Raw genomic sequence first — 27,117 nt, 5'->3', positions numbered from 1 at the left:
GCAAAAGTGATCTGAAACGTGGGGTATGGGCCAAACTGGAATCCCTCTCTGTATGTAGGAAAGCATACAGGTGAACCTAAACTGAGGAGGCATTTTCACTGACCTTCACTGCCTACAAGGCACTAATGTCTCAAACTCAGCACACAGCAACCATCAGCTTCTTATTGACAAAGTTCTGGACTTGTGCTGTTGCATACCTCAGTAGACAAGCCTGCTACACCTGAAAACAGAACCCCTGTGGTCATCTGCTTTTCTCTGCAGGTGTCAGTGACCATAGCTCCCATCAACGTGTCATTCCCGGTGTTCTCCGAAGAAGTCTATCAGCCTGCCCCTCTGAGTGAGAAGACGCTGCCAGATACATTTGTTGTACACATCGATGTGTTGTATAAGGACCCTGTGATATACAGTATTGTGTCTGGGGATGAAAAGGGTAAGCTCTTCATGTGAAGTAACAAGGAGGGTGTGTTAAACAACTGGTGCTGCAGGGCGTTAGCTTTTGGCTTGTTTCTTCTCTCTCTTTGCTCTCTCTTGTCTCAGCTCCACAGCCATTAATATTGGATGTGTATCATCCAGATGTACACGTGATATGGATCGGGTGTGGGCACATGATTGAATTTCTGTCAGATTAGGGTTGATACAGATACATGATACAGAGCTGGCTGCACCAGCTGTATGCTTTTTTGTGCCTGCTACAGGAAGATGGTGGTGCCTCACCAGGCATAACGCTGCAGTGGCTGGAGAAAGAATACTCAATTCAGTACAGAGGCTGCTGGCTGAAGAACTAACTCAGCAACATCTTCTTAATGAATGTGAATGTGTGGAATAAGTTTACAGGGGATGGAGTAGACCAGTGCTTTGTTGTGTGCCTCTCTTTACTAAACATAGAGCTGATTTTATTGTATCACCAAGCTTAGCATCTCTTAGCATTTCTGTTTTGTAAAGTGTTTTATATGAAGTTGTGGTCTCCTTGAAGTTATTTGCAGAATTCAGTAAGAACAGGACTTAAAGGAAATAGAACAGTTTCTGACTGAAACAGGGACAAATAATCTTTGCTTCAGAGGAAGGTGGAGACCTTCTGAATAGAGTGGTGGAGAGAACTTCTCCCTTTTGGTTTCTATTCTTAAATTACTTGGTTTTGTTAATTACAGACCTGGATATCTCTGACATTCTCACAAATCTTGCTTTGTTCTTTGAACAATCCTGTAACATAAAGTATCATTTCCATTGAAGGATTCATATAATCAGATTTACTATTAAAATCACAAACAGAACAATTTCTCTGTGTGTTTGTTTTTTAAACAGGTTATTTCATTATCGATTCATCCACTGGCATTGTAAGAACAAGGAAGAATTTGGAACTGGAAGACTTCCCAGCCATCTTCAATGTGCAAGCAACAGATTCATCTACTGCTAGCATATTTAATGAAGTTTCTGTGAATGTGACAGTTATCGATGAAAATGATTTCCCTCCAGTTTTCCCATCCTCTCTACTAGAAGCAAGATTGGAAGAGGTAAGAAAATGCCATCAAAACTGAATCGCAAAAATAAATCCTTAGAATAATAATAACAATTCTAAAACTCTTTTGGTGAGTGTGCGAGTAAACGTTCTGGAACTGGACAGGCTTGCCATTCTGTTCTGCCATATGGTCTTTCAAGGTTTAGTTCAAGCTGAAAATCCCAATGCACAAGGAGAATGGTTCTGGAAGCGTGGACATATTGAAGGAAAAGCGAATCTTTTACTAATAAGGGGCTCCATGAAGGAAAAGCAGCCACCTGGTTTTGCACATCTGTACACAGAATATTTGTGTGCATTCAAAATCCAGTGGATGTGCTGGGCACCTCACAGACTCTCACTCTGCCTTTTGGAAGGGAGCTTCCTACAGAGAAGTAACAGGCAAAATGCTCTCATTTAGCCACGTTTCTCCTCTTTCTCCGGTACAATCTGTTGTGATTCTTCCTGACACGAAGACATCAGTGGCGGAAAGCAAGCCAGATTTCAGTCTGGGGCTGCTCTGTTATGATAAGCCTGCAAAAGAAGCCACAGGGTTTAATTATGCAAAAGCATCTAGCTCAGCATTTCACTTTTCAATTTTCAAACAGCACTGTTCACACTTCAATCTGCTAGCTACATCTTAAAAACAAGCACACTGAGTTTCCCAGCTGATTCCCACACGTTCTCTCTAACAGCCACAACTGATTTAAAATCCAGTCCATTCCTAACACTGAGCTGAATATAGGCTTCATTATTGCACCTATTTTAAATGTTCCCAGTTAGTTCAGTGGAGAAGAGTTGGAATCACATTTCCTGACCTTAAAAATTGATTTGCATGTGAAATATTTAGAGAGTAGGAATTGCTGGATGCCCTGTTGGATCAAATAACTTCAGAGCAGGTCTCGAATAGCTGTGCAAGTGAAGCACTGATATTCACAGTCCAACTTGATTCAAACAACGTTTCGAAAGAGGAAGAAATGTATTATTATTAACCAAACAGTGTTCAGGAAGAAAAATGAGTTTGAAGTTGAGAACATCCATTGAGTTTCATGGAAGTAGAAGCTCTTAAACACGAGTAATTCCTCAACAGATTGGATGCTCAAGGTTACCACTTGGTCTGTTTGAAATCACCCTGAATTTTCTTTCTGAAGATTGCTGCTGTAGGTAGAGCCATGGTGAGGGCAAATAGTTCTTTCCTGGAAATTAGAGAGAACAAGATATTCTCTTATTGTGCCCTACAAGTTGTATACTTTTGATTTTAAAATGTCTATACTCTTGTAAGTTTAGGCTCTATTTGTCACTTCCTTCCTTTTACATCACTTAAGAAACTGCAGCTAACCATTCTCTGACAGCCTCAACCTATTCTCTGTCTACAGAATTTACCTGCTACTCGGATCATCCAGCTGGAAGCTCAGGATAATGATACAGGTAGAAATGGTTTCCTGACATATGGCATTCTTAGTGGAGACAGACTAAAGTTCAGGATAGATGAAGCGACTGGAATTCTTTATTCCACCACCTCCTTTGATTATGAAGAGGAACCTACGGAGTATCAGGTTTGCTTTAAGTCTTAACTCTTCCGAAATCTTTCCCTTTGATAACAGGTCCCAGTTTTTTGTTTAGCTTGATATTGCCTGAACATTTTATGCACTGTTTTAGGATATGAGCATCTCGAGATGTGATGCATTATTAAAGCAAGACACTGCCTCAAAAGTATAAGGAAATTCAAGCAAGGTTCATTGTTCACATGTCCTACAAACTCTCAAGCACTTCAGCACACGAACAACTAACTCTGCAATGACAGCTCATGTATTCAGAGCTGCCCGTTTGTTTGAATCCATACTGAACTGATATCTTGCAGTTATATATATATCTCTCAGTTATATATATATATATATTGTTGCTGCAACTCCTGGTTATTTTGTATGATTAGTGAATTTGTTTGCCCTATATAGAAAGACTTCATCTATTGACAAAGGACTCCATAAGCTTTCAGTAATAATTTTGAGGTGAATTCAGAATTTGACTTAACATTTCTAAGAATACTCCAAAGTTTAAAATTCATCAAGATGTTGTAATCCTTATGCAAGTACCTATTTGTATGATTTCTCACAACTGTACAACTTACAGGTTGTGATATATGCTGAAGACGATGGAATCCCTGAGAAGAAGAGAGGTTACTGCACGGTTGTCATAAAGATCATTGATGTTAATGACTGGCCACCTGTGTTTGATCCAGTGACTGAATTCAGTGTAAATGAGAATGTGCCTGTGGGATTCATAGTTGGGAAAATCACAGCAACGGACAGAGACACAGGAGACAATGCCTTTGTTGTATATAACCTTACAGGTAACAAGGAATTCTCTCACTGCACTGGAACAACTGTCACTTTGTGGTCTATACTGTTACAAGTATAAATAGCATTTATGTGTGTTACCTCCTCACCCCTTTCTACATAAGATCCTTTTTAACCTGGTTTGGTATTTTACTGATTTATCCTCACACAGCTTTCAAGCTGACTGAATAGGAACTCCTTTTGCAGAAACTACAACTTATGCTTTAAGTCATACTCTTAATTCTGTCAAAAATCAGCTTTTAAAAAAGTCTTTAGTTGTGTGGCTGCCGTAGCTGCAATCAGCAGGAGTAATTTTGATAAGAAAGGTGCTCATGGCTTTCTTGAACAAGGCTTAAGGGGCTAGGGCCTTGTAGAACCCATTGTGCTTCCACCAGGTAATAAATGCTGCTAAATTAAGCTTCTCCTCATGCTACGGACTGTGAGCACTTCACAGCTACTAGGAGCAGATATAAATGGTATCACAAGCACGTCAGGGACTTGAGTCACTATCACAAGCTGCTGGAGAGCTGTGTTCTTCACCCTTGTGCTTGACACCTTTACCTCTGCAGCACAAGTGCCACAACAAACAGCAGGTCACCTACTCTGTGCCTCAGATCTCTGCCCAGGCTATTAAGACAAAGGGCCTGCAATTTCATTGTACATCAATGTGCCAGCTTGAGAACTGCAGTGACCGACAGCTCCAAGTTGTGTTTCCTATCACATTTAACTGTGGTAGCTGACAGCATTACAGCTGGGAGGAGCACCCCTTTGGCCACTGTCCCTATATCTGACTGAGATGGAGATCTAGACTCCTCTGGACCAAAGGCTGCAGGAGTTGAAATAGCTGGTTTTGTTGTATGGACCATCAAGAGCGATATGTGTATAGTTTATATGTTTTTAGAGTCTTTCATTTCCAGTATGCATATAGACTTTGAGGTGGCTTTGGACATGGGTGGCCAAAACCAGCAAAAGTCACTGCCAGGGCTTTTGACAGTCAAACTGATTTCTCTTAGAGATGTGTGTGCCACTCATCTCTGTGTTAGAATAAATTCAGTGACATCTCTTAGAGGTCTTGGCAGCAGCACTGTCTTGTTAACTCATTCTGTGGGCTCACATTTCAAACATTCATCCACTCAAAGTGGATTATCTAGATGATAAAAAGTGGTTTTTTAAAAGACACAGGTAAACATATAATGTAAGAGTATAGTTAATAATGTGTTTCTAAGATATATTCATGTGCTTCTAAGATGTATTCATTGATAATGCTTCTTTAAATGTATCTTAGGTGGTGCAGAAAATGTATTTGAAATAGATGAAATAAATGGCAACATTAAGATAAAGAACTCTCCAGACTATGAAATCATGAATAAATACAACCTTACAGTGAACGCAGTCAACAATAAATCTGCCCCTTTCTTTCAGGTAAAAGACCGTTATTGTAATGAACAGTGACTCTTCTATTCAGAGTGGATTTGGCACTAGGAGACAGGGAGCTATCAAAGACATTTATTGCGCAGAATAAATTAGTCGCCTAATCATGGGTGCCCTTTGTCCATGCTGGGTAGTATTATACACCATAATTAGTGGAAATACTTCAAAATCATGGTAGAATTTGACCCTGAATTGTTTGCAGACAAACCTGTGCTGGGGAACTGGATTTTTCGCCTGCTGCTGTTAGTACTGTGATTGCCGTGCTAAGTTTTCATGGGAGAAAAAGTAATTTTCAGCAAATTGCTCTAGTTGTGCTGTATGTATTTGGAAAGCTACTGAACACTCATTTAGCAGAATTAGAACACGTGTGGTTCCCTCACCTGCATCTAGCAGCAGCAGTAGGACATGCTGGCATCCTGGTCTTACTCTTTCAGACACCTTTCAAGAAGCAGAATCTACTGCAACACTGAGTTCCTTCCTCTCCTGCATTAAAGTCCTGCAGTGATCTCTGATGTTGAGCTCGCAAAATCAAACCTAACACAATGTTTTACTATGGCATTTTCAAAGCCTGATTAATATTTCGTTACATATGAAAAATAACAAAAAAATATCACTGAGACATTCTAAACCGCATGAAACCATTTTGTTTTCTAGGCAACTACTCATGTCAGTGTTCTGGTGATGGATGTGAACGATAATGCTCCAGTGTTTGCTCAGGATTCCTATTCTGCTTCTATAAACATGATTAATCCTGTAGGTGCTCATGTCATAACCGTGAGCGCTACTGACAAAGATCAGGTAACTACGCTTGTTTGACACTGCTTGAGGCTGCAGCCCGAATGCGTTACTCTCCATTCTCTAGGCATGAAATACTAAATGTAGCAGAAAGGGAATTCTGTTTGACTAACAGCACTGGGAATTGGAAGTTAGGACTGTTGATGTTTCTGCCTTGATGCTGATGTACTCACTGTCTTTGGCCATGTTTCTTCAGCTATATTTGCCTTGATTTTTCCCCTTCCTATATGGAGTTGTACCAGTCTGTCAGGAGTATACAAGGACTGAAGCAATTTAGTATCTGCTAAGTTATTTGAACTTCTGAAGTAGAACTTGTAAAACAGATTCTCTAGCTGTATATAGCTATAAACATCATATAGCTGGCTTGAACATGGAGATGTCTGCTTATCAAACACCTCTCAAGTTGGCACCGCAGCTCATTCTCTTTGTTCCCATTGCTTAAAGTAATTTTGTTTGCTAGATCTGTACTGCACCCATCAAATAGTACCCAGGCACTGGCAGAGATGTGCAGTAGTCAACCAGATCACCATGACAACATCAGCACTAATTATGTCATTTAAGAGATGAAACATTGAGCAGTGACAACAAAATAGGTGTAGCAGGTGCCTTCCTAGTTCTTCACGCATAATTTTGGTTAAAACAGCAGCAGCTGTGGTACATTGCTGCAGATAATCCAATGGCTCCTTTATGTCATCCTTCTCTATGATGCGAGAAATCTGGAGAGGGGCTTTGGACAAGGGCCTGTAGGGACAGGACAAGGAGAATGGCTTTAACCTGCCAGAGGGGAGATTGAGATGAGCTCTTAGGCAGAAGCTGTTCCCTGTGAGGGTGCTGAGGCGCTGGCACAGGGCGCCCAGAGAAGCTGTGGCTGCCCCATCCCTGGCAGTGTTCAAGGCCAGGTTGGACACAGGGGCTTGGAGCAAGCTGCTCTAGTGGAAGGTGGCAGGGGGCTGGAACCAGATGAGCTTTAAGGACCCTTCAACCCAAACCAGTCTCTGATTCTATGATTTAATATTAGAAGTGAAATTGCTTAGAAAGATTGGCGGATCCGGTGAGATCTGCACTGAGATCCTAATGAAACTCATCCTTCAGATAGTCTATCTGGTCCTCTGCTGCACTTGGAGGATTCCAGGGCAGAGTCCAGCACTGAAATTACTGGACAGTGTCTCTCTTCCTCCCTCTTCCTGAAATAATTCTAACTATGCAGATTCCCTGGTACTAACAGGCATTCCTGGCTGGGTTTGCTCCTGCTGCTACAGAGCCATGGAAGAACAGAATCCAATACATTTCAGAAACAAGAGCAAAGTGCAACAGAGCAAACCCCAAGGGTTTGTCAAAATGGCTTGTTTCAGGAAAGCGAAGTGATGTGCACAGAGTAAAACGTGCCCAGCTCTCCTGTGGTGGGCAGGAATGGGGCTTACCCTCATAGCAGTGGACAGGCTGCGCTTCTCCTCAAGGTGCCAAAAGGATCCAAGGGGCTTTGGCTTATTCTTATTGACACCTTTAGATGACTCACTACTCTGACTGTCCCACTCTACATGTGTCCTTAACTTACTTCCTTTAGAGATCTTCTTACTCCACATTCTTACTATGTAACTGGACAACTGCTTCTGGATTTTCCTTTGCTTTGTGTTTCTATCATCACCCATCTACCACAGCTAACCCCAGCTTTTCATTCCTGAAACAAATTCACTGGGGTTATTCAGACATTGTCGAGTCTTTGTTTCAATGTGTATCCTACCCTTCAAAATGTGCTCTCAATGCATGTAGTTCTCTTTAGCTTTGCTATGGCTGTATTTTGGCTCTTAGAACATCAGTTAATTTGGGGGGAGTTAGAAGGAGTTCTGCCCACTGGCCCCTTCCCTTGCTGCTGCTCTTGTGTTACAGCTTAAGCCAAAAGCAGCTCTGAGCCTGGTTCTCTCTGGTTCCTTACAATGCCTTTGACATTCTGTCCTTTAAGCATGGGAATATTGAGATTCCAGTCAGCCTATGGAACTTGGGGCACTGAAGTAATGTGGTCCTGCAAGCAAGAGTTTCCTGAAGCTGTGTTCTTTTCACGGCAGGGGTTAAATGGCCTTGTTGAGTACTACATCCTCCCTGATCAAAACTTCACCCTGTTCTTCCTGATAGAAGATATGAGTGAAGGGAAGATAATTACAACTGGAAGCCTGCCTTGGTCTGGGGAGATGCATTTAACAGTGATGGCAAGGGACAAAGGCTCTCCCTCTTTAAATGCCACTGCTGTGATTACTCTTGACGTGCTTGACAACAGCCCATTTGTTCCTCAGTTTAACAGGAGTGAAATCAGGTGAGGCTTTCATATTAAGTTAGTACTCTGCTCTTGTGAGACCCCACTTGGAGTATTGTGTGCAGTTCTGGTGTCCTCAACATGAAAAGGACATGGAACTGTTGGAACAAGTCCAGAGGAGGCCATGAGGATGATCAGGGGACCGGAGCACCTCCTGTATGAAGACAGGCTGAGAAAGTTGGGGCTGTTCAGCCTGGAGAAGAGAAGGCTGTGTGAAGACCTCATAGCAGCTTCCAGTATCTGAAGGGGGCTACAAGGATGCTGGGGAGGGACTCTTCAATAGGGACTGTAGTGATAGGACAAGGGGTAATGGGTTAAAACTTAAAGAGGGGAAGTTTAGATTGGATATAAGGAAGAAGTTCTTTACTGTGAGGGTGGTGAGGCACTGGAATGGGTTGCCCAGGGAGGTTGTGAATGCTCCATCCCTGGCAGTGTTCAAGGCCAGGTTGCACAGAGCCTTGGGTGAGATGGTTTAGTGTGAGGTGTTCCTGCCCATGGCAGGGGGGTCGGAACTGGATGATCTTAAGGTCCTTTCCAACCCAAACCATTCTGTGATTCTATGATTCTATAACTAGTACATATTTTCCAGGTAGTTGAAAACATAGTACAGTTGAAGCTCATTTTTGCATTCTTCCATGCAGAAGAAAGGACACTGGGGTTTCTTTAAACAACACATCCAAGAAATTCTGCTATGCCACTGGTTGTGTGAATGTGATCTGAGGCATCACCTTTTCTTTATCATGCAGCCTGTATAAGCCAGGCTCTTTGTCCCTTTCCTCTTGCACACTAATGAAGCATTTTTCCTTAGCCTTTACTCAGGGATAAACAATGTCTGCCTAGGAAAGTAGTGCTTGTACTCTGAAAGTCATGGAACTCCAGCAAACAGCTAGAGGGGAGGGAGCAGGGTTTCCCACAGAGAATTTGCTATTAAAGAGTTAAATTGCAAAGCCTGGCAGTGCAACAACTGCTGGGGAGTTTAACATTATGGTTTCTCATTTATTTCCTGTATCAGTGTTTCCATTCTGGAAAACACAGGAGTGGATTATTTGATTTATGATTTTACTGTGATTGAAACTTCAGGAAAACAGATTGACTACACGATTGCATCAGGCAATGAGAAAGGTGAGTACTATTTCCCCTACGAGTTAAAACAGATAACAGAATAACCTGTCTTTTGTGTGGCAGATGTTGCTGTATGCAAATGAGGAGATGGAAAGCATGTCTTATTCTAAAAAGAAAATACACAGGATTTCTTTCCTGAGCTTTTTTTTTTCCAGCATGGACTTTGTTCACCTTCTTTGGCTAAAAAAGGGGTAGTAACTTGCTAGAAAATGGGTTCCTGTAGTCTTAAATTAGGGTAACATGGAGGCTGAGGGAGCTAAAATAGAAGTTGTTGTTAGCAAGCAGCTTCCTCCCTGCCAATCACTTTTAGTCTATCATTTCCTTGCACTGCCACCTATGTTAGGGCATCTGCCTCCTCCAGCTCCTGCAGCTGTGCTGCATCTCCATATGGTGCACAGAAAAGGGGAAATACATATATGGAATCTGAGAGAAAAAACTTGGAAATCTGTGAAAATGGAGCTGTGCAACGAGAAGCTGCAATTCTGTTTCCCAAGTATATTGCTCCTTGACATGTTTAAGGCCTGCTTGCTGTGATGCCTCTTCTGCTCAGCCACGGGAAGTGTTGCATTTCACATTCTTGAGAGCAAAGGAGTCATGGAAACATCTTAAGGGCAACTAAGAGGTAGGAGGGATAAAAGTGAAATGGTACCTATAACAATGAAGGTACATGCTTTCCCTTTCAGGTCATTTTAGATTGGATCCAAAAAGCGGTCAGCTGAGAACAGCAGTTAATTTGAACTATGAGGAAGTTTCTGAGTATGTGCTTTTAGTTGAAGCAAATGAAAACCTCCCATCTGCCACACAAGTCCAGTATGCAAGTAAGTTTTTGCTTTGGAGGACATTCCAACTTAAATCAGGGGCAAAGAACACGTCTTCTGTATTTGCAACCCAATAGAGGCTCTCACTGAGGCCTCAGGAGGAGTGAGTTTACAGCTCCTCTGGGCACATCCCTGCTGCACTCCCTTTCTTCTCTCTCCTCCTCACATGCAGCACAGGTACGGCTGCAAAGCCACAGCCTGACCCAGCCTTTGAGAGCTGTACTTCGGTGCTGTCTGTTGCTGCAGTTAACTTGTGTTCCTCTCACAGGCCTGTTTGCTGAAAACGTGGCACTGCTGAGAGTCTCGGTGCAGGATGTAAATGAAGAGCCAGTATTTTTGAGTGATGCCTACTCCGCTCGGATACCCAACTCTGTGCCGTACAAGTACCCTGTTATTACAGTGCAGGTAAATACATCCTCCTCTGCTCTTCATGAGGACGGAATCTTTTGTTAAGATTTGGATTTCTTCCATAGTTAAACTGGTTTAAAGGAGCTCTTCTGTCTGCTCTTGAAAGCTTGAGACAGATTCAGCCCATCATCCAGGTTTAACGTAATGCTGATGAAAGATGGGGTGTTCAGGCAACTTGTTCATACTCGTCCTACCAGTGCGTCTGTCAGAAGTGCTAGATACTCTGTTCTGACCCATGCTGCCACTATGGATTACATACCGCACAGCCTGTTGTTCTTGCTTTGGCACTGTTAACCACTTTGTTACCTATCAGACCCAAAAGGGAAATGAGTTACCAAATGGAGCAATTTCCAAGTTTGGTGTTAGCGCTCAGTTCTAGCCTGCTCCTTTTATGCTTGTGGCTGTAGAATCCTCCAGACCTTATTATGGTAAATGCCTTCCCTCTTTTATACCCTTGCTCTGATTCTGATAGTCTGTGCCCCACTGTGTGTTTAGTGCAAAGAGAAAAACATGACAGCACCATCCTAGAATACCTGGTCTTACAAACAGCAACTGCAGTTTAATGACTGAAGAGCAATGTCAGCCCGAAAGCCACAAGCCGAGTTTCACAAATCGCCTTTTTTAAACCCAGGCCACAGATCCGGATTCAGGAGACAACGGCCGCCTGCTGTACAGCTTAGTGAACAATCAAAGCAATGAATTTGACATCGATGAAAATACAGGGCAGGTTTTCACCGTGTCTGTAGCAGGAAAGGCTGGAACATTTTATCTGGAAGCCCAAGCTACAGACCAAGGCACAAGCAGACTCACAGCCCGGACAATAGTCAATGTAAGAAAGACTATTTACAGTCCTGATTTGCTTTTATGTCCATACTCTGTGTACAAGAAGTATTTAGTATTGACTTTCAGGCCAGAATTATGTGGTTACCATTTCCACTGACATAAAAATATGCTGCCATGAAGGCTGGCTTTTAGAAGACAATTATTTTACATCAGAGGGGACCTTGGGGGTTTATTTGTTGGGGTTTTCTTTGAAAGTCAATCTAAGCAAGGTACAAATGTTTGAGAAAACCTTACATGTGCTTTCTTTCTTTCTTAGGTAACTGTGGATTCCAGTTCCAGTAACAACATTGTGGTGGTGGTCCTTAGTGAGATGATCAATATTGTTGAGAGAAACATTATTGAAGTAAAAAGGTATTTCTGAAACTGCGAAGCTTATTGCGATATAAAATCTAATGACAAGTTTAGGGTCCCTTTGAGATGCAGGTGTCTGACAGCCTGTAGTGAGGGGAGGTGATACAGCCAGTGCCCATGAAGAAACAAGGCCTTCAACTTGTTGCAGTTCAGGATAATTTGAGGGAATTCAGAGGAATCCACCAGTTTTTACCTGGTAAGGCTTTGGCTTAGGCTGATGAGTGCCAGAGTGGTCACTGGACTAGACAACTCCAAGAGGTCTCTTCCCACCTCCACGTTTCTGTGATTTTTAACAGCCTAGGACAAATTTTCATTGACAGTGGGCCAAGATGCAAATGTGGAAACAGGCAGAAGCCACAAACCAAACCCACCTTCACTACACATCAAAACCCCCCTGTGGTGCAGCAGCAGAGCTCCTCAAGGAGGTCTCAGACATACTGTGCTAAGGGATTAGCTAGTGGTATGTGGATGGCCACAATTACAAACATATTTTGGCCTTAATGAGGACACAAGGTCTTTTGTTTGATTATACATAAACATGGATTTACACTGGAAATACTTGTGCTTTTGAAGGGAAATCACTTTGACGGCTGGAAACATGAGTTTGTGATGTCAAAATTATTACAGCACCAGTTTCTGGTTGGTAAAAATTAAATGCATCAGCTGGGCCACAGCTCTGATCCTGTGTGAAAACCTCCCTATGAAAAAGGAGAAAACAATGAGAGTCATAGAACGGTTAGGGTTGGAAAGAACTTCACTGAACAGTTTGGGCTGGAAGGGACCTTCAGAGGTCACGTAGCCCAACCCCCTGCAATCAGCAGGGACATCTTCAACTAGATCAGGCTGCTCAGAACACGTCCAGCCTGGCCTTGAATGTCTCCAGGGATGGTGCATTATGAGACCAAATTTCCCTCCTCCCCACTTGAACTGTTTATAATACTCTAATGGTATTATAAACTTATAAAAGCCTGTATTTATAATGCCAAGCATGAAACGAGACGTACGCCCCATCGAAAAGCATGACTAACTATATGATCTACCCTACAATACTGGTTATGAAATCTAGGTAATAAGGGGTTTTAACCTGCCTTTCTCTAATTAATTATTCAGTTATGCTAATGGCACCTAACTAAGAATTTTCAGGCTATATGCACAAGTTATGTAGCACTACTAATGAAAAGTATCTTTGCTCATCAGACACAAGGACTGGATTTCTTTCACCCCCTGCTACTCACTCAATGATACTGGGCAAAGAGCTTAACTCTTGCTGATGATAATCCTGCATTTTCACGTGCTTAGATTAAAATACTAAATATATGACAAGTTGATATCATTTGATTTCCAGAGTAAAACCATTTGTCATTACCCAGTTAATTTAAAATGAGTTCTTCATATGCTGGCAGGGTCCTGGAAGATAAACTTGCATGGAATGTCTACATCGTTGATGTTTATTCCAATGAGGTTGAAAGAAAAGCAAGAAGCAGCACTGATGTAACCTATGTAAAAATCATTGCCTTTGATGAGGCAAACCAGGAGGTACCTGCAGAAGAAGTAAAAAGGTCAGTATGGCACAGTCTGTGTTCAGGGTGTCAGAGCTATGCACCTGGGGTTTGTTCCCATGACAACTATTAATGTCTTGGACAGGGCAGGTTTAGATCAAATACCATTTTATCTGAGGTTTATCTCAAGGTTTAAAGGGGGGTTTTAGAATTCAGACAGCTTTCAATATTATTTATTGAAAAGCAGTTTTCAGAGTTTGTCAAAAACATGAATGATGCTGTTTATTTCATAAAATCATGGAATGGTTTGGGTTGGAAGGGATCTTAAAGCTCATCCGGTTCCAACCCCTGCAATGGGCAGGGACACCTTCCACTAGAGCAGGTTGCTCCAAGCCCCTGTGTCCAACCTGACTTTGAACACTGCCAGGGGTGGGGCAAACACAGCTTCTCTGGGCACCCTGTGCCAGCGCCTCAGCACCCTCACAGGGAAGAGCTTCTGCCTAAGAGCTCATCTCAGTCTCCCCTCTGTCAGTTTAAAGCCATTTCTCCTTGTCCTGTCCCTACATGCCCTTGCAAAAAGCCCCTCTTCAAGACTTCTTGCAGGCCCCTTTAGGCATTGGAAAGCTACTGTGAGGCTGCTTTTCCTCTGAGGAAAGTGCTGTTGGTATCTATAGGAGTACATGCAGCTGCCCTGATGTGGCTTTAAGGGATACTGACCTCTCAAGTTCCATTTTTCCCGGTGTTGCACCACTTTAGCTCATAAGCAGCAGGGTTTGTTGCTGGAAAACAGTTTTTCCTGAATTAAAGACATGTCTGAGTCTTTGGAATAGGTCTGAGTGAACCAAGAAGCGCTATTTCTGTTGTTTTCTTCACTAGTCTTCAAGCCAAAGTGAAGGTCTGATAAGTAGTGAGCAGTTTACCCTTCTGTCTTCAGAAAACTTCAGGAGCAGAAGAGTAACATTGAGACAGAACTGGAGAAAATATTTTCAAGGCCTGTTACCACCAGCATAGAAGAAGCTCCTGCTGACTCAGCAAGTCCTGAACTCATTGCAACGATAGTGCTCAGTGTTCTGCTGGCCTTCAGCCTCATCGGCTTCCTGGTATATGTAGCTTTTACCATAAAAAGGTACAAATACTTTAACAATAAAACTTAGACTTTTACAACTAGTAAGTTCACTTTAAATGTCAAGCTGAAAAATACTTAGGCAGTACTCCAGGCAAATATCAGTAAACCATCAGCTAAGATTTGCTGCAAATCAAAATGCCTGGTGTACTGTAGGTGTTAGTGACACTGTGTGTAACTGAACGTTGGATTCTCCTTGTGTTTGTCACGCAGCAACAGCAGAGACAAATAGATTTAAAACCAGAAATGTGGACAGCAGACATTTCAGCTGTGACGGGGGGCACAAGGAGCTGTAATATACCCACAAACATTTCTTCTAACCCCACAAATGCTGAAATCAGAGCAGGTTTTGCTGCAAACTTCAGTGGCAGCAGGACTGCGTTGTATAGGAAAAGGAACCCTCATTTCCAGGAGGGCAGCAGGTTATTTACCCTGCTGCCATTATGGGAAAACAGGAATACTCCAAACTTATCCTGAAACATTGTGTATTAAAGTCCTGGCACAAGTACTTCGAGCTCTGTTTTTAAAACAATTGTAAAGCCAATCTCCAAAAGGAACTAACCATTCTATTTGAATGTACTTATCACTTGCAGGAAGCAGGAGCAGCAGTATCTGGTTAAGCAGCGAGCTGAAACTGTAGAGGGTATTGATAATCTGTGGGCAACTGACAAAAATGGAAGCGTGAAAAGCTTAGAGAAGCTCGAGCACGTCAATAATGTGTAAGTAGAGTGGTGATATCCCAAGCTGATATAAAAATAGGGTATCAAAAGGTTTGGCTCTTGTTTATTCTGGTGATGACGCGTTTTCCTTGTATCTTTCAGTGGTGTACAGGTCAATTCTTAAGAACCCTTACAGTTACAAGTAAAAACTCAATGAATGAAGGGTGCTAATGCCTTTTAATCTTATATCCAAAATTACAAGTGCAAACTCCTATTTACTCTTTAGCCTTATGCATAAAATAACCCCCTTCAGGATACAAGAAGCCACTTAATGTTCGCCTGAATGTTAAATCCCATTCATTTTGGGATGAGCGTACACGTTGCTCTCAGTTTTAGAGAGGCTGAGATTCTTCTCACGTAACTATTTGCCAGCTCAAGGTGTTGGGAATTCTCTTCCCTCCTCCAGGGAAAAGGAAATGGTAGCGTTTAGCAACATGGGAAACACCAAAGGAGGAGACTCCGACAAAGATCTGATTCAGGCTGATGAAAAATGCACTTATCTTGAGACGCTGCTGTTAGATTTCGACAGCAAACAGGAAGATAATGGAGCATCTGAAAAAGCTGCTGAGCCCAGAAATGGGGATGCCCAGCACACTGCAGATTTCACAGCCAAGCAGGTAACCAGCTTTTCAATTACAAAGAGTAGGGCGAGATTTTATCACTCTCCATCAAATAACTGACAGCATTACCAAAAAATAAGGAACCCAGCGATGGAAACAGAAGTAATAGTAACAAAATCTTATGTGAAGTAATGATCACTTATTGAGGAAGGGCTGTCTGTCCTGCTTAGAAGGAGGACAATAGCTTTGTGATCCAGAAATGATTTTCCTCTATCTTTTATGGAACGTGTACAGTAAAGGGTACTCATGCGCTGCTCTTAAAACCTGCAGCCTTAAAACAAATGCTTTCATTGCAAGCTTTGGAGACAGAATATAGAATCATAGAATGGTTTGGGTTGGAAGGGACCTCAAAGCTCATCCAGTTCCAACCCCCTGCCACAGGCAGGGACCCCTTCCACTAGAGCAGGTTGCTCCAAGCCCCTGTGTCCAACCTGGCCTTGAACACTGCCAGGGATGGGGCAGCCACAGCTCCTCTGGGCACCCTGTGCCAGTGCCTCAGCACCGTCTCAGGGAAGAGCTTCTGCCTTATATCTAACCTGAACTTCCCCTGTTTCAGTTTGAACCCATCACCCCTTGTCCTATCACTGCAGTCCCTAATGAAGAGTCCCTCTCCAGCATCCTTGTAGCCACCTTCAGACTCCGGAAGCTGCTCTGAGCTCTCCTCACAGCTTCTCTTCTCCATAAAATAGTATCAAATATATTTATCTACGTAAAGTTACACTTCTGTAGTTACGCTTTCTGCCTTACCTGCGCTGCTCTCTTGCAGGACGGCTTTCTGACAGACAGGAACCAGGACCCAGCTCTTTCCTTAACCCCACACCCCACAACGCCTCGCCCTGAGAAAGACCTGAAAGGAGTCAAGTTCTCGGAAGTGGCCATTATTCTGGAGGCAGAGTTTGAAGACGATGAGCCTGACACTGCCGATGGGCTCTGCACCACCGCCAATGCTTGAAGCAGCAAGCTGCTGGCAAGAACACAGTGCCCGTACAGAGTGAAATGAGCAACAGGGATAAGGGGATGCTATCCAGGTTGTGATTCCTTCTGTTCCTCTTGCGGTGCAAGACACGGACAAACAACAACGTAAGCCCTAGGGCTGCAGGGGGGTTGTGACACATGGTGCTGCCTCACAGCGCATTGATTTCAACGGCGAGACAATAAAACCGCTTCCCCGTGTGCTGCCGTGTCCTTACCTGAGGTGAAGCACACCTCGGGTGCGGGTTCTGCTGCTCCTTTGCACTGACTCCTCCTCGGGGTTAGTTCACCCCAAGGAACAAGGGATGGGACAAGAGGAAACGGCCTCAAGCTGCACCAGGGCAGGTTTAGGTGGAGCTGAGGAACAATTCTTTCCCCAGAGGGTGCTCAGGCATTGGAACAGGCTGCCCAGGGCAGGGCTGCAGTCACCGTCCCTGCAAGTGTTCACAGCCCGTGGAGACGAGGCCTCAGTGCCGTGGGTTAGTGGTGGCCTTGGCACTCGGACCGGACCCCAGAGCTCTCTCCCAGCCCCGTTCATTTATGCCCGGGACGCTCCCGCCCACCTTCCCCGCGGCGGAGGTTCCGGAGCCGGCCGCAGGCCCTGCGAGCTGGGGCGGTCCCTGTGCCGCGGTCCCGTCCCCTCCCCTCCCCTTCCCTCCTTCCCGGCCCTGCCTCCTCCTCCCCGCCGCCGCCGCCTGAGGCGCGCTGAGGCGCGGGTGGGGGTGCAGAGGAAGGGCGGTGCGGCCTCGCCTTCCTCTTCCTCCGGCGCGCGGGGCGGGGGCGGGGAAGGTTCTGGCAGCTTCGTTGCGGGCGGCGGGAGCCGCTGTGGGTGCGCCATGGCCAAGTGGGGACAGGGGGACCCGCGGTGGATCGTGGAGGAGCGCGCGGACGGCACCAACGTCAACAACTGGCACTGGTGAGGGGAGGGAAGGGAAGGGAACGGGGACGGGACGGGACGGGAGCCATGCGGTTAACGGCGGCGCTCCCCGGGGCAGGACGGAGCGGGACGCGACCAGCTGGTCCAAGAGCAAGCTGAAGGAGGTGCTGGTGGGGCTGGTGGTGGAGAGCGAGGCCGGGCGCTGCGAGATCAGCGACCTGAAGCACGTGGAAGGCGAAGCGTCCTGCAACAGCCGCAAGGGGAAACTCATCTTCTTCTACGAGTGGAACCTGCGCCTCAGCTGGAGAGGTACGGGGGGAAGCGGGGTCCTGGTGTGTGTTGGTGCCGGTTGGCCTGGGGTTGAGCCTGGTCTGGCGCTGCCGGTTCTGCTGGTGTGCCCGGGAGAGACGGCTTTGGGAAGGGAGCTCTGCTTGGGGTTGGGAATGCTGTGGTAAACGGAATCGGAGTCAAGGAGATGCATGGGCCTGAACTCTGTGCTTGTGTTTAAGTAATGTAAAAACCCCACCTTCTCTGCCCTTCGTCTAACTTGTTTTGTGCTACGCATGTATTTTAGGGTTGTTTTAACAGCACAGCATTCATAGAGACATGGAAGAGCTTGGAAGGGGCCCTAAAGCTCATCCGGTTCCAGCCGCTGTCGCTGGTAGGGACACCTTAACTAGAGCAGGTCGCTCCGGGCCCCGTCGTTTTGCTCTGCAGGAAGTAAATGCTTGTGTTGTGGTGAGATCCGTATTGCTCCTAACAGCGGGCTCGAGCTGCCCCGGTGCCTGCTGTGCTGGTAGCAGGAGGCAGGAGATCTGAGGGGGTGTTCTGTGTGTGTGCTCCTGGGAATCCCGTGTCCTTTACATGGAGGATGCTGAATTGCATGAGGAGAAAACACGCAGTGGGAATAAGGAAGCTGCAAATCGTGATTATCTGGGATAAAGGGGCTGTGCTGCATCCCCTTGCCACACCGACTGCTGGAGGTTCGTCCTCTGCTGTGCTTGTCCCATGGCATCTCTTTGTCTGCGGCCTGACCTGGTAATGTATCTTTTAGTAGTATCAAGGGATTATGTTCACGTATGAGATGCCTAAAACCTGGTGGCAGGCTGCGGGCCATCTCTTGTATTGCAGCAAAAGGCAGGAAGAGCTGATAAAAAGAGCCTGCCTGCACGGTCAGTTGTGCCTGGATATTGTAATGTCAAATGACAGCTGTTCCTCCCCAAAATACTGCACTTCTCAGGCCTCAGTTGTTACTGTAGAAGGTGGGAATAGCAGGGGCCGTGCAGCAGTACCAGTGCCCCAGAACAGCTGGGTAGTCTCTGGAGCAGTGTTTGGGGTGATGCTGTTGCAGTGGGTGCTTGTGTTTTGCACTTCTGTGTTTCATGGTGCCCTCTCCAGTGCAGTTCTTAAGGATTGTTTCCTCTTTGCTTCCAGTTTTCCTGACTGGAACTTTAATGTTCCATTGGATGCTGAGGCCAGTGCTCCTGTTGGAACAGATTTGCACTTGAGGTTCTGCTCCCACAGTAACAGGGGACTTAAAGAAGTTCACATTGAGAGTTCTGTTTTAAATGTTACAAGTGTGTTAGGACCTAGGAACACACAGTTGTGAGGTAAGCATTAACAGAAAGGAAGGCAAACGTTATCCTCTGGCCTGCAGTTTGTACCAGTGCAGTTTAAATAAGAGAAATCAGCTTTTTGATGTTCCGTTTGTTCGGGTGGTTGAAGGTTAAGTGTTAAACACTGGTTAGTTTGTTGGGTTTGTTTCCCTGAGCAAAGCTTAGAAATAGGCAGAAGCAGTATTTGGTTTCTGTTTCTATACAGATCCTTTCTGCGTTCTTTTTCCTCTGCTTGGTCTTCCTGCTTTTCAGAGTTTAACTGTAGAGAACTCTGTTTTGATTGGGCGCTGTGCTTAGTGTTGTGGCGAGTGGATAAGGTCTTTGAGAGCTCAGTTTAAAGGAGCTTGCTGCTGCACAGTGAAATCCTATAAGAGCAGGGGCTGATGGTTTTCTCTCTTAAATCTGATAGTGTTTTCTGAGAGCTCTGAATTAGACATGAGAGTTCAAACTGAACCGCTAAAAACACTAATTGCTGTAATTAGATCCTGCTACAAGTCTTGTGGCATAGCTGGGAGTTCAAGCTATGATTAAGACGTGGGTACATAAGGACAAGCTGGAATCTGCAGGCAGTTTGGAAAGGCTAACATTGGAAAAACATTTCCTGTAGCACTTTAGGTTACAGAGCAGCAAGAAAGCGAGGAACTAAGGGTAATTAATGGCACTAAAGTTGAGCAAAATGGCTCTTCTGCAGTTTGTTTGAAGGTGTAGTGAGGGTTTTTATGGCTTATTCCATGCTGTGGTGGAAGCTTGGTGTGTGTCCTTTTAAAACCTGGGTATTTCAGCAGTGGGGTTATAGGTAGGTGTTGCTGAGACATGGGCCTTCACCGTTCATTTTCTGAAGTACTGAACTGGCAGGACACAAACGAATGATGTATTCTTGGGACTGTTATTGGAGTCCTGTGGGCTTCCAGCCAACAGTGTGATTATTTCCTTAATAAATGGGTAAGAGTTTTGCCTACATTGCAGTGATGCTGAAAATGCGGAGCTGTACTCGCGTTCTGCCTACGCCGCTGTTAGCTGACACAACTTTGCTGTCCAGCACGGTACCATCTGCATTAACCCCTTGGACAAGCAGTCTTTTGAAAGGGAAAAAACCCATCTGTTTACTGGTTTAATGAATTTAAAGCTGTTCTGTGGCCTGTGTCATTGGGGATTCTTTATTGTAAGAGTTGTGAAAGTTGTTAATAAAATGAGCTGAGCGGGTGTAAGTCAGGTTTGTGTTTTGTGCCTAAAATCTGCTTCCTGCATACTTGTACTTCCTTCTTGGGGAGAGTAGCTGGAAAGATTTGCTTTGCTGTCTGCAAAAGTAGTGTTGTGTGGTTTTCTCTGTACTAATCCTGGAGCTGGGAGAAAGCAGAAAAGAGCAAACTGAGATGGATGTGTGTGATTTTCTGTATACCAGAAGTGTTTTACTGGTATAATTGAACTAGTTCACATGGCTTCATACTTGAGCTAACAGGTTCTCTTGGGGGACTTGGAGATGCCCAAGAGAGGTCTTTTAGCTTAGCTTTACCCTGCATGGATGTGGTTGCCTGTGTCTGGGTTAGCAGGCTTTGCATGGCGCCCTGTGCTTCGCCGGGTCCCATCTAGGAAGGGGTCTTTGCTCCGTGTTCCACTTGGTGTTAGTAACCATCATGTGCTCTTTGTCTTGCCAAGAAGCATCTGAGCATTTGTTCATGTACTTGACCAGTAGCATGTTAGGTTATGTTCATGCATAGCTTACCCCTGTGTGGGTCGTTTCAGGCTAGTAATTAAAAATAATGGAAGGAGAGTGATGTTAAGCAGAAGCTGGGTCTAAGTAGCTCCTTTGAGGCTGAGAGAATCCAAAGAAGTATTACATCTTCCTGGTAATTCCCCTTCTGCAGTCATGCTTGACACTGGGTTGTTTGAGTGTTTAGAGTTCTGCTGGTAGACTGCTAAAGCTTGTTGTGTTTTGAAACCTAAGCTGATAAACCAGTACGCAGATAACTGGATCTGGGGTAGAACTGCATGTTCTGCTGCTGCTTTCTGAAGAGATCTTGACATGATCTAAACAGTGGATTAATTTAAATAACTAAATGCTTTTGCAAGGCCAGGGGGAAGAGTCTTGAGTGTAAGATTAAAACAAGCATCAGTCCTTAAATTCAGCCTTTTCACTATCAGGCATGAGGTAAGAAGGTGCAGTGCAGGGTCATAACCCATATCCACTACCAGTCAGTAAGTGATGGTGGGCCTCTGCCCAGGAGGATGCAGGAGCAGAGTGTAACTTCTGTTCTTGCAGAGTCTTCCTGGTGTGTGCAGTGATCACGGGCAGTTTGCAGTAAGGCCTTGAGCAGAAGAGTGAGTGTTCTAAAAAGTCTCCATTACGTACCTGCTACACGTACGTATGTTTTACAGTAACATGCCTGTGTGTTGGAAGCTTTTTGGATATTCAGGAAGCAGGTAAGAGCATTCTGGGGAGCATCCAAGTAAAGGGCAGACATGTTTAGGGAAGAGGAAGTTATTTTTCCCCTACCCCCTTCTAGGTACACGCTCTGTGTTGGCAGACACAACACAAGAGGTTGTAAGTGTAGAGTATCAGAACAACTGACAGCTGAAGGTGAGAGCAGTGGCAAAACGAGTACCTGTGTGTGTGTAATGATCTGACTGCATCCGTACAGGAACATACAGTCCTGGGAAGAGTTTACTGTGAAACTTTACTGCTGAGTTTACCTTTGAGACTTTTGCTTGCTGTTCAATCCCTTTAAATGGCGTTCCAGGCAGCTTGCTTCCAGTAGAGCTTTTGTACAACTGATTTCCAAGCCTAAAAGTCTTGCAATGGGGGAAATAGTTTTTAATAATGCATTTAAGAATTCGTTATGTTAATACAGGTACAGTGAAAGAGTCTGGTGAGAAACATAAGGGATCTCTTGAAATTCCTAACCTGTCAGAAGAAAATGAGGTAGATGATACAGAGGTAGGTGTGCAATACTGATACGGCTGTATAGGTTCAGAATTCTTAAATCATTAATCAACACAGAGGCATCGTGTTTTGCTTTGTCCTGTGATTAAGTGGGGTAATTACACTTGGATGGTTTATTTCATGCTTTTGTTTCTTATACTTAGGCTAATGACTTATGTCTGTTCTCAAATTTACCTACTAGGAATGTGCACAACTTACTCTGCTAATTACTGTTTGTGACAATGTATTAACCACAAGGTTGAGAAGAACTTTGCTCATTGTAGCGTTAAAACACCCAAACCCTAAGAGCTTAAGGACCCTCCTTGTTGGTTGTGTAGCAGCAGTCGGTACTGTGGCTTCCACAGGTTCCTCAGCCTCGGCTGTGTAGTAGGCACCTCTGCTTATACTTGATGAACTTGATTAAGCTATTGTGGAGGTGAGATACAGCATTTATTTAAGTCTAAACCCAAGAGAATGTGTTTGTAGCAAAGGTAGGATAAACCGAGACGATAATGAAGTTGAAGCTGTCCTCTGAATGTAGTAAACAGAGCCAGAATACTTTCTTCTGTTGCCAGAACCCAGCAGGCTCATGTTCAGACGCCTCTTACTTAGATCTTGGCATTTTTCTGTTTCTAGATAAATGTTAGCAAAAAGAAAGGGGAAGGCGATGTCCTGAAGGATCTGATGAGAACTGAAGGAACCACAAAAGTCAGAGAGGCCTTGAGAGATTATCTGAAAGCACTTAAAACAGGTAAATCAAACCTTTGTGTAAAGGATGGTTTTATGCAGGCTACTTTCTTGAACAGATTGGTGATATATTGACAGGTCCTTGGGTTTGTATTGGTTTTAATTGCCACCAGCTGTTAATCCTACCAGTCAAAACCATTACTGCTGTCCAACGTGGCAGTGTCCAGAAGCTTCTGCAGTGACCCAGCCTGGATTGTGTTACACACTGCCCACAGCCATCGCTGTCAGCCCTGCGGCCTCAGTGCTTGGCTGGCAAAGCAGTGCCTGACCGGCAGCTTGTCGGTTCTCTGCCAGACCGGTCAGAGCATTGTGGAGATGGTGCAGCACTTAATGGGCAGATGGTAGTAATCTGGGGTAGCTTTGGAAAACCTGTGTTTTTAGGCATCACTGTTAGGCTCTGGTACTAGTAGAAACCATATAGGTGAGGCGAGGAAGCTGGACTGGAGTTGTATGTCTCATTCTGTGCTCCCATTCTTGCAGTCTTTGTTAGGTATCTAAATGCCAGGGTGATTTTTACAGCTCAGTTTCATGCTGAAAAGTGCTTTTCTTTATTCCAGAGTTTACCTTGGGAATGATTCTGCCAACAAAAGCTACTGGTGGTCAGGAGCTGGCCACTGAGCGAAAACTAAGTGGGCACACCATGCAAGTACGTTGGCTTTGTGTGTTAAAGCTTAAGTTTGCCATCAATGTAGCCCCTCCAGCTTTTGCTGGGGTCACAACTGTGTATTCCTGTGGCCACCTGCAAAAGTGAAAGGCTTTGGGGTGGAACTCCCTTCTCACTGCTGTGGTCAGGGCCTGCAATACAGAAAGGACCCATCACAGCTCCTGGGCATGGGCTTGCCAGGGATGGAAGGAATCATAGCATTTATGTACCCCTTAGGGCTTTGTTTTGTGATGGTTGTGGCTCCAGCAGGGTGCAGCTGGAATCCACCTGCACAGATCCCTTCCCTCAGGCTAAAGTTAGCTTCAGGTGGCTTTAGAGCAGATCACACAAACTTAATCTGGTGAATCCTAATTAATAATACTGTCAAGTAAATATGGGAATACATTGTGTAATTGGCATCTGTTCACAACACAGCATGTTAAAGAATGCACAGGTACCACCATTCCTGTGATGCCAGACTTGTGTTTGACCCTGCATGCATTGACATGAGTGGTCTTTTCCTTGCAGGATTCTGTTCCACCACAGGATATAGTTGGTGTAAAAATCCCAACAGTGAAGATACTTATGAGAGAAATCTTCAACTCTCCAGCAGATGAACTTTACAGCATCTTCACAACTAAGGAAGTAAGTGATGCTTTCAATGGGCAATATAACGTCATGCGGATGCTTTTATAGCTGAATAGTTGTGTAAGCAATAAATGAGCCTCAAGTGCTCAGTAGTGGTGCTGCTGTGATCCACAGCTAGCAGGTTAATTAGATTAACTGTTGGATGAGATGATGCTGTCACTTACAGGGTATGAAACAGAAAATTACTCATAATTCAAAAGAGCCTGGGTTGGTATCAGAGAACTTCCAGTCACGATCCCAATGCCTCCAGTGGGAAAAAGCAATGGCTCTCAGCAGCAATCCTGCACCTTCCTGGAGCTGCTGCTAGGTCTCAGTCATTCCCAAACCTAGCAACAGCCAGTCATGTCTATGTATGTGTGTATCTCTGTGTGCTTTGTCCATGCCCCTTGCACGTGGCTACAACCTGTATTGGTCTTTGTATTTGCCAGTACATCGTTGTCACCTCACTGGGCCCACCACGGAGCTCAGTGGAGGGCTGCATAAAATGACCCACCCAGTTAGTGCTTGATGACTCTTACGTATATTAGTTTAGTTAATTTCATCTTGTCTCACACAGTGTGCATTATGTCAGTACAGAGTTGCAGTGAGGTGACTTGTGCTGTGTTCTGGGTTTGCTAGCTGGTACAGAAGTTTTCTAAGTGCCCTGCTGTGATTGAAGCCGAGAAAGGAGGCAAACTTCAGATGTTTGACGGCTCTGTCAGCGGTGAATACACAGAACTGGTAAAAAGTTCCTGCTTTGCACTTTAAAAATGGGGGGGGGCTGGCAGTGGTGCCTTCTCTGAGGTAAAAATGGAGCATAAGAAAGTTCCCGACAGTTCAGTTTCTGTAATGAATGTTCAGTTCCTCTTTTAAAAGCCAAAAACTATTGCTATTACGGTGTGTGGTTTTTCTTCCCCATCCAAAGAGCAGGTGCTGACCTGCTCTGGGGTAGAAAACTCTCAGCACCATCCCCTTTTACTGGGGGGGAGGAAGCAGGTTTAAGGTTTATCTCCCAGCTCCTGTATCAGTTATTCTTGTAACTGGAAAAAGGATCTCTGTTCCATTTGGGGCTTTTGACAATGCTCAGCTCTGTTTGTGAAACCTCTGAAATCCATTTTCACAGTTGCTGAGCTTAGATTTGGTACCTTATGTCCATCCAATGGCAGGCAGTGAGTGTCACTGACAACTGGACTGGAAAACTGGATTCTAGGTCCAGCCTAGTAAAGTCTGTTGCTGACACCAGAAAGATTCTGACACTGCAGAACTGTTACGCCTGAGCTTGGCTTCAGCAGTGACAGCCCATGAGGGCGGGCAGTTACTGTCATCAGCCTTTGCAGTTGGATGAGGAACTGTTCAGGTGAAAGAGTCAGGATCAATGTAAACTCAATGGCTCGGTGAAAACATTGAGCTGGTTTAGGCCAGCCTTCAGCTGACTGAATGCTTACACTGAAGCGCTGCCTCCCTTTGCACATGAGCTGGTGCAGGCTGTAAATCGTTTTTGTGTAGTGCTGCCTAAGCTGGACATTCAGGCAGGCCCAGTTGCTTAATAGAAAAGCATGGGCATGCTTATAGATTTCAGAGGTGAAACCATTCCCAATGCCCATTTCAAGGTCTGCAAGAAAACCAGTGTTTGATGTTTAATAACTGACCAGCCTGACCTTAACCCATCCGGAAAACAGAACAGTGGAAGGCAGGAAGCAGAGACCTTGATGAAAACAGTTTATTTACAAACCAAACCCCAATCTCTGTGTTACCTATTACATAAACCACCGCTCCTCTGGCTTTTCAGGGGAGAATTGGCACTGAGTAGTTGTAACGTGAAGTGTCTCCAATGCTAATGAGGAGAACCTCCTGCTCTTCTTCCAGGTGCCAAGCCAAAGAATTGTCCTGAAGTGGAGGTGTAGAAGCTGGCCCGATGGTGAGTCTTTGTGAGCACCTCTGATAGCAGCTACACTCGGCAGGGAGAAGGAGCAAGCGTGACTGGTGCCTTGTATTCTTTGGAGACAGCCTCACGACCATAGCTGCTGTGGGCTGTGAAAAGAAGCTTTGCTCACAGGCAGAAGCAGACAGGAAATTAGCAACAACAGACATGATCCTTTAAAACCCACTTTATTGAAATGTCTTATTTTCTTCCCCCAGAACATTATGCAGTGGTTGCCTTGAGTTTCAAGGATATGGCTGCTCAAACAGAACTGCAGGTAGAGTGCAAAGGAGTTCCCGTCTCTAGTGAAGACAGCACAAGGCAATGTTGGAAGCAGCAGTATTTTGAAGAAATCCATGTTTTACTCCAGCAGTCCAAAGACACCATGGAATGATGCCAGCTCTGTCGTTTTGTTAGGGCATTACTTTTTATACTTTGTTAACATTTGGTTTTTTTTAAAAGAAGTAATTTATTTGTGGGAGGAATAAAGACCCATGTCTGATACTGTATATAATTTCAGCATTATTTATGGATTTTTAGTGAATGAGGAGGCACGTAATGCAGACTCTGGCTATAAACAGCTTTACTGGGGGAAACCGATCTCTCTTCTGCTTGCTTGCAACTAAATCTAAAGTAGTAACGATTCAGCTGCAGTGAAGCACCATCATAGGTAGGTAGGTAAGTGACATGAATCAGTAGGAAGCATTTGCTGTTCTTTAATATTCAGTGTATCCAGTGGAAAACCTAAATCCCTCAAGGACACAGGGTTCCCATCAGAGGTGAACTAAAAGGGATTATAAAACTGTTGATACATTAAATCTTGTAAGAAATGGGAGGGATTTCACTTACAGCATCTTTAAATACTTCTTAAAATGGCTTTAACTGCAAACTGAATTTGTTTCTAACTCCGTAGCCAATTTTAGGGAAAG

The 27,117-nt window shown here is 44.5% G+C and overlaps 2 protein-coding genes and 1 long non-coding RNA gene across 3 annotated transcripts in view; all 3 read left to right on the top strand.

The window, feature by feature from the left end:
• LOC130597321 (protocadherin Fat 4-like) overlaps nucleotides 1–14,602 on the top strand; it is a 30,646-nt gene extending 16,044 nt beyond the window's left edge. Inside the window, exons 19-32 of the mRNA XM_057405750.1 lie at nucleotides 262–430; nucleotides 1,303–1,511; nucleotides 2,869–3,048; nucleotides 3,623–3,842; nucleotides 5,114–5,250; nucleotides 5,914–6,057; nucleotides 8,118–8,362; nucleotides 9,375–9,484; nucleotides 10,168–10,302; nucleotides 10,571–10,707; nucleotides 11,342–11,539; nucleotides 11,810–11,904; nucleotides 13,308–13,463; nucleotides 14,338–14,602. Coding sequence (XP_057261733.1) covers nucleotides 262–430; nucleotides 1,303–1,511; nucleotides 2,869–3,048; nucleotides 3,623–3,842; nucleotides 5,114–5,250; nucleotides 5,914–6,057; nucleotides 8,118–8,362; nucleotides 9,375–9,484; nucleotides 10,168–10,302; nucleotides 10,571–10,707; nucleotides 11,342–11,539; nucleotides 11,810–11,904; nucleotides 13,308–13,463; nucleotides 14,338–14,557 — 2,355 coding nt within the window. The 3' untranslated portion in view covers nucleotides 14,558–14,602. The remainder of the gene's footprint in view (nucleotides 1–261; nucleotides 431–1,302; nucleotides 1,512–2,868; nucleotides 3,049–3,622; nucleotides 3,843–5,113; nucleotides 5,251–5,913; nucleotides 6,058–8,117; nucleotides 8,363–9,374; nucleotides 9,485–10,167; nucleotides 10,303–10,570; nucleotides 10,708–11,341; nucleotides 11,540–11,809; nucleotides 11,905–13,307; nucleotides 13,464–14,337) is intronic.
• Nucleotides 14,603–15,079: 477 nt separating this feature from the next.
• LOC130597375 (uncharacterized) lies at nucleotides 15,080–16,696 on the top strand. Its single transcript, XR_008971755.1, has 3 exons — nucleotides 15,080–15,245; nucleotides 15,652–15,862; nucleotides 16,632–16,696. It is a non-coding gene; the product is annotated as an uncharacterized LOC130597375 (long non-coding RNA).
• A 950-nt stretch (nucleotides 16,697–17,646) lies between these two features.
• LOC130597320 (activator of 90 kDa heat shock protein ATPase homolog 2-like) lies at nucleotides 17,647–26,643 on the top strand. The gene is made up of 9 exons (XM_057405749.1): nucleotides 17,647–17,753; nucleotides 17,833–18,023; nucleotides 22,180–22,265; nucleotides 22,887–23,001; nucleotides 23,555–23,643; nucleotides 24,169–24,285; nucleotides 24,907–25,008; nucleotides 26,134–26,185; nucleotides 26,407–26,643. Exons 1-9 carry the CDS (start codon nucleotides 17,674–17,676, stop codon nucleotides 26,580–26,582), a joined length of 1,008 nt encoding a protein of 335 aa, XP_057261732.1. The 5' UTR covers nucleotides 17,647–17,673; the 3' UTR covers nucleotides 26,583–26,643.
• Nucleotides 26,644–27,117: the final 474 nt, after the last annotated feature.

Source organism: Pezoporus wallicus, unplaced genomic scaffold, assembly GCF_028554395.1.
Source record: "Pezoporus wallicus isolate ANWC-B61680 ecotype Strahan unplaced genomic scaffold, APGP_CSIRO_Pwel_v1 contig_6714, whole genome shotgun sequence".
Taxonomy (NCBI): Eukaryota; Metazoa; Chordata; class Aves; order Psittaciformes; family Psittacidae; genus Pezoporus; species Pezoporus wallicus.
This window is presented reverse-complemented; position numbering and strand designations above follow the sequence as displayed.